General features: G+C 37.5%; 1 protein-coding gene across 1 annotated transcript in view; it reads right to left on the reverse strand.

Annotated features, from left to right (window-relative positions):
* ADAMTSL1 (ADAMTS-like 1) overlaps positions 1-12,926 on the reverse strand; it is a 431,835-nt gene that overhangs the window by 237,095 nt on the left and 181,814 nt on the right. Inside the window, exon 9 of the mRNA XM_006881351.1 lies at positions 12,142-12,280. Within this exon, the coding sequence (XP_006881413.1) occupies positions 12,142-12,280 (139 nt within the window). The remainder of the gene's footprint in view (positions 1-12,141; positions 12,281-12,926) is intronic.

Below are 12,926 nucleotides of genomic sequence, written 5' to 3' on the forward strand. Positions count from 1 at the left end.
TCACTGTCATCTGAGTTGGCACTTCAGTGCTTAAGTATTGCACCTCTTAGTAGGAAAGAAATATAAGAGGGAAAGAAAAGAGAAAAGAAACCACTGATTTGCAAGAAAACCCACTAATTTTCTGTTGCCTTGGCCCTCCTTATTACTCCAGCACTTCTTTATTTTTTTATTATTATTAGTTTCTTTTATATTATTATTTTGTGTGTGTACCGTCAAATCGGATCTGACTGGTACAGGAGAATGTCCCTCCTTCTCCAGCACAGCATCTGGTGGACTGGAACTGTGTACCTCTGGAATTATAGTGCTACTTCTTGCCACATGCCCACCAGAGCTCCCTATTACTCCAGCACTTCTTAAGCAGTGTGGTGACCTGACTCCACCAGAAGGCCCATCATTGGAAGAGCTGTTGTGAGGTGCCACTAAGTATACTCAGAGTGACCCTGTGAACAAGAGATCTGAATCCTGTCCTGTCCTATGCTTTCCTCTCTATCCCTCACACACTGGAGTCCATCACCACAGGCTCTGTGGCAATCCGTCTTGATGGGGGGTCTTAGGGGAGTGGTGGGAAGAAAAGGTGAGGAAAAGGCAGTGACTGCTGCAGAGTAAGCTTGTTTAATGTGAAAATTTAAGTTTATTAAGAGGGGACAGAAAGACATCCCATCCCCTCTCAAAGCACAACATTACCTTGCTCAGTGTAGGAGAATGCTTGCATGTTAGGGAAAGCCTGTATAAAGAAATATGCAGTGCATAAAAATGAAGATTAGTGAATCATTTAATGGCATGGGAACGTGCTCAAATGAGAAAATAAAAACAAAATAGAAAGCACAATATGATTTTCAATGCCAAGGCAATTTATAGATCATTTTTTAAAAACATGTATATAGATATATGTATATATGAACACATCAGTATATTTGTATATATTGCAAACAGACATGTATATATTAGAAAAGGCCCAACAGTAACAGCAGGTAACTTCTGGTATTTGATGTTATCATATTATGGGTATTAGTTTGCTTTCTTCTTTTGTTTTTCTATTTCTGAAGTTATCTATGATAAATTATCTTTTACAATCACAATATAAGAATATTTCAGTGAGAGAAAACTTAAAACCTTAATGCCTAAGAAACATTTGGAACACAATGCAACTGGATAAAATGAAGCTACTTCCTCAAATTGCTTGTGTTACATAAGGATCATTGGGATAAAATAGTCTTAGACAGTCCTTTCAAAGACTTTCCTTTAGAGAAGACTCTCGAAGTCAAGAGGACTCAGGCTGCCTCTTGCACAGTGGACTTTACACGGCACGTGAGCTCTCTAGAAGGAAGATGTGAATGCAACTTACTCCAGGGGCAGTGTGTGTGCATGTGTGTGTGTGTGTGAATAAAAAGCAAACAGAAGGCGCCCCTTTCATGGTTCCAACTACCTTCTCTAAGCAAATACCTCCCGACCACTTGCCTCTTCTACAAATCTTCATTCTGCTCGTCTCACAGATGCATGTCTAGTGGCTTTTTAAAGTTCCCTAGGTCCCTTACAATTCCTGACCTTCCTCTACAAACGGCTTCTTTTTTAAATACAGTTTATTATTATTATTATTAATTTTAATGAAAATTTCCAGAGACTTTGGATTTCCATTCATTGATTGTTGCATTTTTCTGCCTGCCCACCCCTCCCCCCAGTTCGTTCTTCTCTTTGAAAAGTAAAATAAAAATTATCATTGTTATACAATCCCTCCAAACTGCTTCTTTTCCTGTGATCATCATTAACGTCCTGGCCACTGCCACTCTCTCAGCATTACCAACTACGTGCTTTTCTTTCTCTCCTTTCAGATGCTCGGGTCTACCAGTTGCCACTTCTGTAAAAGCATCCTCACTGAATATATCTCCTCCTGACCCAAGTTTGGTCCTTTCTGCAACTATCTTCTAGCAGATTTCAGCCTGCAGCTGTGGTCTCCTTTAATCCAGTTTACCCACTGCTTCCAAGTCAAAACCCCTAGGTGGTTCTATAGGGCCCATAATGCTCAGATGAATTTGAGTCAGTGATACATTCTGAAAGCCCTTCCTTATTTTCTCTCATTATCTAGCCAGAAATTCTCAGTCTCTCCAACACTCAGATCTTGCTAACTTCCTGTCATCACTTTTACCTTATGTAGTAACTTCCAACCATGTACACGCTTTTCTTTAACACAGTGAGGCATAATCCCATATTTTTCCCTGACTGCATCTTTTAGCACAGTGCCCTGCACTCAGGTCGTGAGTTAAAAGTCACTGCATGCAAAATACAGATGCAAACATGAGCAATAGAATAAATACTGAGAATTAAAACAAGAACATATCAAGAAAGCCCAAGTAATAAAATAGGAAAAGGAGGGAAGGAAATTCCAAATAAACTGTCACTGGGAAACTCTTTAGTTCTATCTCATTCCTTTTCTCTAGTTCTGCAGTCTTTGTGAGAGGACAGCCCGTGCGGAAAGATGGCTTGGGACTTGAAGAAGCTTCCTGGCAGTCAGCAGTGATTGGTTAAGATGAGTCAGTGAAAGGTAATATAACTTAATGGTAACTGTATCTCTAGCTTTCTTGGGTTGACTCTGGATCTCATCCACTGAGAAGCTCCCAGAGATAGCAAATGAAGTTTTTAAAAAAAGTTTTAATTTTTTTTGTCTGTCATGACTCTCTTAGATATCATACTGCTTTATGTATAATTGACCCCATAGATGGTGTTGAAGCCCACACTCTATTTAATTCATTTTTGTCTTTCCCATGGCATTCAGACAGAACTTGGCACCAGAGAGTTATTCAATAAAACTTCAGTGTGTGAAGGGATGGGAGATGGAAGGCATAGAAGTGATACTTTATCTTCCCAAGACAATTTCAGGGCAAAAGACCAGCTTCTTAAGCAACCTTAGAGAATGCACAGGGAAGAGGCGATAAAAAGCTGGAAGGTACACAATTCCTTTGTCTTTCCTGAATGGCAGTGTACAAAGGACCATGATATAATGAAAGCAAGACATTGGAGACGTTGGGAGATGGACAGAAAGGCCCCCTTTACATCTCCTTTTGTGTCACTTTGAGTTTGTCACAGCTGACCATTTGTTTTGCTCTTACAATTGACTTGTAATACAAAGTAACAATGAGTTCTTAGAACTTCATTATCAAATTCATTCTTGTCTCCTGTTCCTTTTCTACTAGTTACTGAGAGTAGAACTCAGTGATCAATGCAAGACAGAGTGAAAAATAAATCGCAAAATGTGATGATTATCTCAAATTATCTCCTACTTGAGCACTGGTGAATTTAAGAAAACATAGTTGTTTTTGTATTTATGTGCCATCAAGTCGGAACCGACTCATAGCTGACCCTCCAGCAGATTTTTAGAGACAGTAAAAAGCACAGAAGAAGCCTGATTACCCATCCTTCTCCTGTATAACAATTGGTGGATTTGAACCATGTGCCTTTGGGGTTGTAGTGCAGTTTATTATCACTAGGCCACCAGAGCTCCTCCAAAAACCCACAGAAATTTCCTCTACTATTGAAAGAAGCAGGCTGTGATTCTACAAATGCTAAAGTGTTTTATAAACAGGTCACAATGATTTTTTTTTTTAAAAAAAACCATAATAAATGAGAGGTAACATTAATTTACCCCAGTTACATTAGAACCACATCCAAAGATATCTTGCTTCACTGTCTGGGTCTAAAAGGTTGGGTGTTTTGGGTTTTTGTTTTGTTTTGTTTGTTTGTTTGTTTTGTTCCCCCCACATACAAGCTCTAGTTAGTACTACTAGTAATACTCTACTTAGAAATACTAACTACTGGAGAGATCTTGATCATTTGTCCCAAAATTTTAAAACCTGCCCACATCTACATTTTTGTGGTTAACTGTTCTTGACATTAACGAATGACATTTCTGAACTGCCTTAAATAGTGGTGTTAATACTTCTCATAAACTGTAAAAAAATAGGCCTTTTCCCTTTTACTTGTAGGGTCCTAAGTTCTGGATCACAGACTTAATTCAGTATTTGCAGGGGACTCAAAAAAGTTTGCCTTCCCTCGGCATGCGGTCAGTTACAAGATCCAGATCACCAAACTCCACACTGATGTGGTCAGAGGTTCTGCTGGCCGAGGGAACTTAGGATGGGTTTCAACTCAAGGCAAGTCAACCTGTCTGGGTTTCAGGGGTTTTTCCCCCCATCTGTAAAATACGGATGATAATCTTTCCCGATATGCTTCTAGACATAGAAAAACCCAACTGAGATAACAGCTGAATGATGTGAAAGCACTTTGTAAACTTCAAATACAACTGGTGTGTGGCAAGTCCTACTGCCTGTTTGATTCTCAATTTATTAAGAGTTGTCAGTTCTTACAGGAGCACCTTATTAGGAGCCTTATTAGCATTTTCTCACTTAATCCTCAGAGCTACTCCAGGGCAGGAATATTATATTTATGTTACAGGTTGCAAAACTCAGGCCTATGGTTACATCTAGAAGCTATTTAGCTAGTAAAGTCACATGATTACAAACAGATTGAATTTAAATTAGGATGATGACAATCATTATTTCAGTAGCTCACAAGAAATTTATAAGACTTGTATAACCAAGTATTATAAGATTTAAAATAGAAGAAGTGATTATAGTTTTAGCCATGTGTGAATGGGTAGAACTGAGATAGAATTGATTATCAGATGACATAGGGCCCATCTATAAATTTGGTCAGGGTACTTACTATCATAACATCTAAAAGGCATCAGGACACTACTTCACTTAATTATTAAAAATAATATAAAAACATGGGATGGAATTTTTTATGGTGGTTGCATTTACTGTTCACTCATGAATTGCTTACATGAGCAAGCCACTAAGTTGATCAAAAGGAAGGAAATTGTGACTTTTAAAACTCATTTTACATGCTGTAATAAAACAAATTAAATACTGTAATAAAATAAATAAACTTTCATGGCTGACTGAAAAAAAATACTGTCATTCCTTGATGGTAAATATATCAACCATTTCTTAGGATCTACGTCGAGTCTCCCTTTTTTGGGAAACGCATATGCATAAATTCCATTGCAGTGAATTAAACAGTCATGCCTCATAGACAGCTCAGTGGTGGTATCAGACAACCAGAAACTGAAATCTTAGGACAGGCTAATTTTCTAAATCTCTCAAGGTCATTACATGTTAAAAAGATCTGATAAATGTTATTCATTTGCATGAGGCTATATTCTTAGGTTTACGTGTCTCCTGCTGCTAAAATAGGAAGCATGGTACTAACTTTTCTAGATCTACGTAGAACAAAAGAGTTCTGCTTGTTCGTTCTTGTATGAAAAAGCTAATTGTGTGGGAGTTGAGAGCTTTGAGGAAAGCAACACGAACCTTCTTATAATCATAATTGCCACCGTAACAGCTGTAATACTTGGCACGTATTGACAGCTTATCATGTGTTACAGATTCTGCTAATCATTTTGAATGTATGGCACCATTTATGCTTGATGACAACTCTATGAGGTAAGTACTGTTATTATCCTAACATGGGAAAAAAAATGGGGCTTGGTGAGAATAAGCAATTTGACAAAGGCGATTCTATCAGACCATTTTACTCCAATGTTCCCACTCGTAACCACCGGGTTGTTTTGCTGTTGGATATGTTGACCACCAAGTTAGGGTGAGAATCCAGATTCCTGCAAACCTGCTCCACGCGCTATCACATAATCATATCTGTGCGATTATGCAAAGAGTGTTTCTTTAAAATAGCAATACAAATAAATGCTGGGATTCTGTCCACAATTTTGATTCATGGCCAGGGATAATTTTTGTAATTTAAAGGAAAACTATATGGAACTGGACAATAAAGGGGGGGAGGGAACCTAAACATATTATTTAAACTCATTAAGAATTGCGGAATGCTGTATACAAGTTGTGGCATTCATTCAGGGTTTTGCTTTCAATTCTTTGCTGGAAGGAGAAATCTGGATGTAGTTTCAACTTGAAACAGATTTGTTTGCTAATATCTGTGACCATTATGGTGTGATGAATGAAATCCTTTCTCACTTGTCCCACCCTTGCCAATTTTAGCCCCCTTCATTACTGCCTTGGAGGCAAGGCTTGATCTTTGAGCCAAAAACATCTGGAAAGGTGATTCTCTTATCTCCTCACCAACAGTGTCTTAGACAACAGGCCTTAGACAACCTTTGAAGTCCTGTAACAAATACTCAGAGAGTAAGATACATAATGTCAAGGGTGGAAATTCTGACTGATCATTTATAATGTAGCATAAAGGATCTATAATGCTTCTCTGAAAACATTAGATGTTTTTCAACAGAAGTCAACTCAGTACCATTGAGTCAGAATCAGTTCTGAGCTGTTCCTTCAGTGGAGGTTTGGAAGCTGGAAATGGTACAGGAGGAGACTGCCCATCTTTCTCCTGGGGAGCAGCTCATAGATTTAAACCACCAGAGAGGAATCACCTTTCGGTTAGCAATGCAGTGCCCAACGGTCTACACCGTTAGATCACCCTGTCAAATTGGAACGGACTCAGAGTTTAGCCTCTAGCAGGTTTTGAGAGGGAGTAAACCACACAGGAGGAGACTTTCTCCTGCACAGCAACTGGTGGATTTGAATAATGGAAAGTGGATTTGAACTTTTGTGTTGGCAATGCAATGCCTTACCACTAAGCCACCAGCGCTCCCTAGCTGCACTGAAAGGATATCTTTTTAGTTGTTACTGAACCAAATGCATACACTTTTGAGACTTTTGATCATGTAATGCAGTTGACCCTTTAACCTCAAGGCAAAGACAATGAAAAACACTGCATAAAACAACAGGCATTATATAATTTTTTTCCTTTTAAAGTCCCTAATTCAATTCATGGTTGCTGTGATCCTAAACACTGTGACACTCATGTGCCAAATGTGATGGTTATCCACGGTGGATAGTGTTTGGTGGAGCTTCCCGATGAAAACAACTTTGGAAGTAGGAGTGGCATCCACTTTGGTAATAGCTTGACTCCGGAAACTCTATGAACAGTGCTCAGGTCTTTCATTCTTAGGGTCACTGTGAGTCATCTACCAATCGACAGCACCTAACAACAACAATTTAAGACAGGATGCTATACATTTATGCTTACTGCTTTGCAGGCACAAGGAAGGTTATGTTTGACTAGCTCTCTTCCTAGGAAGGAACTCAGGCTAGAATGTTAAGTGAATGAAGCCAAAAAACAAGGTGAAGAGCAGTAGATAATCTAGACATGAAGGCTGTCTCTGGACATGAAGGCTCTCTCTGGACTTCTAGAAACACCTAAGCTGAGGCTACAAATTTGAATAGATCATAAAATAGAGTGTCATTGCAGCTCTTAGTGGCCAATGAGAAGCTTTCCCAATTTTAGGTAAATGTAATAAAATGTTTAGATTTCGTGTGTTTCTCTTCCTTCATAAGCATTCTAGTTCCTTCCTGAGCCCAATTTTGGCTAAAAAAAAAGTATTTTAGTAGTACACACAAATCACAGCAAGAGCCACAAAATCCTCATGGGACGAAATTGCAGGGCAGTCAGTTACACACAAGTGAGTAAATTACAGCTCCACCAAGTGACAAGTCCCCAAGTGTCATGGACACTCAGGCTGGCTTTGGATGAGTGGAAACCAGGAAGTCTAATTCACAGAATCCCAAACGACTGCTTGTATGTGGTTTAGGAATTCCTCTGTGGCAACAGTTTTAGACAAGACTGGAGAGAAATACATTCAAAATGGCAACAGTAGACATCTGTGGGTATTGGGGATTAGTAGTGATTTTCATGGTTTTCATAAAAGGTATATAACTTATCAATATTTCCATATTAGCATTTGGAATCAAGAAAGAAAAAGAAAAAATTATTTACCCATCAACAAATGAATGGCTAGAGAGACAGTGGTATATTCGCACAATAGAACACTACGCTGCATTGAGGAACAAGGAACTCATGAAATATTACACAAAATGGGTGACCCTGGAGGACATTATGCTGAGTGAAATATCTCAGTCACAAAAAGATAAATATGGCACAACGCCACTGTTATAAAAGAGGGCTGACATGATTAGATATTATTGTTATGACAGGAGTCCAGAACAAAGGTAGCATAGTGGAGTGGACTAGGAGGGAAAGATTGCATAACAATGAAAGAATTTTTCTTTTACTTTTCAAAAAGGAAAGTGAATTGGGGGGGAGGGGTAAGCAGGGAGAAAAGTGCAACAATGAATGACTGAAAACCCTAAGTCTGTAAATTTTGATGAAAATAAATTTAAAATTAAAAAATATTTAGAAAAGATACTGCAAAATTAACTAATACGCAATGATGGCAGCAATGGGATGTTGGTGGTGAGTAGAAAAAAAGAGGGAAAAGGAAGAGAATTAGAGGAAAAGTAAATAAGGAACAACAGTGACAAAAATGAGAGAAAGAACTCAAAACTCATTGCCACCTAGTCAGCCCGAGTCAACTTATAGCAGACTCTCCAAAGACTGTAAATCACAAGAGCTGAGATTTCCCATCTTTCTCTTTCAGAACAGCTGGTGGATTAGAACCACCTGCGGTTTGCACAAGGCACAAGTCCTTGCACACTAGGCTACCAGAGATTCCTAAAGACAGGAGAAACAAAAAGAAGAATGAGAAAGAAAAATAGGGCAGCTGGTAAGGACTCAGATATTTTAGAGATGCCTCTCTGTCACTGGCTTCCTGTGCCTACCTTCAAGACCATTCTTGAGTCAACACAATTTCAAGAAATAGTGTATGTACATAGGAAGTTATATTTTACTTCCTAAAACTAAAACAACTACTGATACATACAGCCATAAGGCAGAGGTTGGAAGGAGCCATGGATACAATTATAAGAAATTATTTCTAAATGTTTTGATCATTGAAAGGCTCTTAATTGTATGAAATTATTATTGATGATACTATTAAGATCCTAACTTCAAATCCATCATATTGACTCATTCTAGACCAAGACAACTATTTTGGTCAATATAAAAACTAGCTGTCAGGAATAATGGTCTTCGCGTTCAATTTTTCTGGTTTTGTATTGGTTGTGTAAAAGTAACCAATTTCTTATCACAGAAGAGCAGTTACAAGTAACATTTTTTTATTAGCTCATCTTGTCAATCTTTTGGCACATATTTATCAGTTAACAGTCAAAGAAAAGACTTAATTATGAGAGCTATTACATGAAGTATTTATCCATTGTTCATAGGGTCACTAGGAGTTATAGTCAACTCCAAAGCACCTAACAATGATATTGCCTTTTAAAAATTGCTACAAAAATGTTTATCATTTAAATAATTTTGAAAAAATAGTTGTTTCATATATTTTAATACCTTGTTTTTCATGGACCTTTGTTTAAAAATACTTTAAAACCCATAAAATGAAATAAAAGGAATCAACTCTGTTGAACAATTTACTGTATAAGAAGAAATATGCATATCACCAGTTTAAAGTAATACCTCTCCTTCACACTCCCAACTAGCGGATGAGAAAACCAAAGCCCAGAGAAGCAAAACAATAAGCTAGGGAGAGAAACGGAATGATTTAGTGCTCTTTTTTGCTATCAACGGGACATCTCTGTTTTACTGGAAATACACTTATTTGGCAATCCTGAAAGAGATTATTCCTCTAAATAATATACAGCAGGCCACTACTCTGTTAGGAAATGATAAAAAAGCATCTCAATGGCTAGGTAACAAGTTGCTTTTGAAATGAGAGGGGAAAATATTACATTACCAGTAAAATACCCCTCTGTGTTTGTGTGTGTGTGTGTGTGTGTGAGAGAGAGAGAGAGAGAGAGAGAGAGAGAGTGTGTTTTAAGTTTTGTACACAAAAGCCCTGGCTTAATATCATGTGTCACTCTTAATTCTGTGATTAGAAAATTAAACTAGTAGTTAGAGAACAATCTCTTGAGGATTTGATTATTCCACATCTAATGGGAGGGTAGTTGTACGTTAGAGACCCTTCCATCTGCTTTTCACTGACAGTAACTTTTGATTCTCCCTTGATTTCAGAAGAGTCACTTTATGTTCATATATGAAATTGAATACAATGATTTTCACAGAAATCCTGAAGTAGCATAGCCTCAAAGAACCAAATCTACTTAAGTATTTTGCCCATTTCCTAGCTGTAAACACTAATTTTTACAGCTTTGTTTAATTACCTCTTCGATAAATGAGCAGCTTCCTGACATTTACCTCTGACTTTTTTCCTTTACCCTTTTCCCACTTTTCTTAATTTGAAGGAGCCACCTGTCCTAACATTTATGCATGTGCTGTATCAGATTTTTAAAAATAACATAGGGCACAGAAAAAGCATAAATTGCACAAACAGATTTTTCTCTGGCCTTTAGCTTTTGGATAATGAAAACTATGTAATAACAGTTAAGCCAACTTGAGAGAGTGGATAAAGATCAGAAGGGAAAAAGAAGTATTTGTTTCTTATTATTGATTTTTTCTCCCCTTAAAATCAACAAAAGGCTTTGACTTTAAAACTCTTGCATGGGTGCCTTGTCACTGAAATTTCTTTCATTCAGAGGAAATTTTTTAGACTTATGGCAAATGAGTCTCTTTTTTGCCAAGAAACACACATACATTTACATGGAAGGATGTGGAAGACCTTCAAAGTCTATGAGTGAGTCGGTGTGTCTGAATCAAGGTAACTGTGCTTGTCACACACGGGTCTTGCTCTTACAGGTATGGACAGCTAAACCTAATGAGTAAAAAGCTTTTGTAATAGGGGTGAATAGCACAGACTATAATTATCTTGGCTAAAAATACTTCCAACTCTGAATGTTTCCAAAACAAAAGCAATCCAAGCAAAATGTTGACACCTCATTCAGTTCTATACTAAACCCAATTTTAATACAGAATCGTCTAGTATAATATGAAGCCAAATGAAATTTCATCTAAATTTTATGGCTAGAAAATATCTTTTTCTGCTTCCTTATTGAAATCTTGTTATTCTGAATTCACATTCTAGTTAGGAATATGGTGCTTGGGAGTTAACGAGTCTGGAACAATTTCACATTACATGTAGAATTTACAATATGTGGACATAGGGCAGAAGAAGCACCAGAAGTTGTTTATTTTAAAAAAGGTAATAGAACAAAACCCAAAGTAATATTGCATTTCTTACAAAGATAGGCTGATTTATATCCATATTGTTTTTGAAGTATTTGAACTATTCAGAGCCTTGCTTTTATGTATGAATAATTATTGTCTGGTGGCCTTAATAATCAGCATGGAGTTATTTCTCATAAATTCAAGAGTTTTGAAAAAGGATCCTAAATCTCTTGTCATTCATGAGTATTTCTATAACGGTAGAGTTTTCTCATTAGAAGTTGAGGATGAGTAAGCCAAGTTACTAAATTGCATCCCCTAGTAGTGTGGTAACTCCGGAGTAAATATCATGAATATGAAAAGACTCTTGTCCTGTATTTCCATGACTACTCATCATTTGAAATATTGCAGCAGCAGCAGCAAATAATCTGCAGATGAATTATCGTTTCCAAAAAGCAAAGTTACATGTGAGAGTATCTCTTTACAGTTCTTCATTTGAAAACCCTTTAAGAAAGATCTGACTACTACTGCAAATAAATCCTGTGTCCTCTTTAACAAAAGCTGTATCTGCAAGCGTAGCATGACTATTCTAGACTGGCTGTGATTGAGTTCATTAAATGTAAAATACCTGCAGGCTAGCACGGCTCACCTGGGACCCTAAAATATAGTCTATTCTGATCATGGCACTGATTGGCTAACAGGTAAAAATCCTGAGAATACCATGCTACCATACTGATTAAGAGCATGGCATAGTTCACTGGTCTGCACTTTACTAAGAAGAGAACCAAATCATTTGTATGAAAAATTAGAAAATGACTCTGAAGAGTGCTTCACATGCTGCTTGAAAAATAGAGAACAAATATGCACACCCTGATCTTACAACCACCACCCCCATCCAGATCAGGCATCATACAGTGGAAAAAGCAAGGGGCATGGGTTCTAATTACATGTGATTAGGAAGAGACACTGGAGAGCAATTCTTATATTTATTTTTTAAAAATTTTTAATATAAGCAACGTTTTCCTGAAAAAGCTAATTTGGAACTTGGTTAATAGTTAAGAGTGAGTAAATCTGACTGACCTGGCTGGGCAAGGATCCAGATTGCACTCCTGCAGCTTGGGCTTGGGCTTGACGTTCTCTGGGTAATAGTGACAGTATTGGTCAGCAACCATGCGGTTGCTTCGAAGGTCGTAACATTCAGCAGAAGTCAGCTGGTAGCCTGGAAGAGCAAAGCATCAGCCAAATGTGAGCCCACATGCCAAGGAAGCATCTTTCTTTCTGATTATTAATCATTTTATATTAATGCGAATCATCCAATGCCTGGATCATGTCAGGAGACAGAAACATACCTGTAACTGGAAGGCTCATTAATAGATCTCAAGGGCTATATTTTACTCCTTATTAATCCACATAATATTAACAATTATATTAAACACTAGGGCTTAAACAGCCTAATTATGAGATAGTCTGTAAGAAGTATTCTTTTGATTTCTTTTGTATACTCTAAAAGTTTAATGTGGAATTCTGAATCTAACAAAGATCATTGGAGCTTATCAATCACTTCATAGAAGGATGATAATCAGATAACTTGGGCAAGGGAGAATAAATCCTTCTAGCTATGGGAAGCCAAATTTCATACTAAATATTTGTAATAAACCGAATGCTACTTCAGGTTTTGAGGGAGGCTGATACAAGCTGGAATTCACACTCAAGCACTAAGGCAATCCTTAAATGTTACTGGGGTAGACACTAAGGCAATCCTTAAATGTTACTGGGGTAGACACTAAGGCAATCCTTAAATGTTACTGGGGTAGACACTAAGGCAATCCTTAAATGTTACAGGGGTAGACACTAAGGCAATCCTT

This window comes from Elephantulus edwardii, unplaced genomic scaffold (assembly GCF_000299155.1).
Source record: "Elephantulus edwardii isolate Elephantulus edwardi_28Jun2011 unplaced genomic scaffold, EleEdw1.0 scaffold00014, whole genome shotgun sequence".
Lineage (NCBI taxonomy): Eukaryota > Metazoa > Chordata > Mammalia > Macroscelidea > Macroscelididae > Elephantulus > Elephantulus edwardii.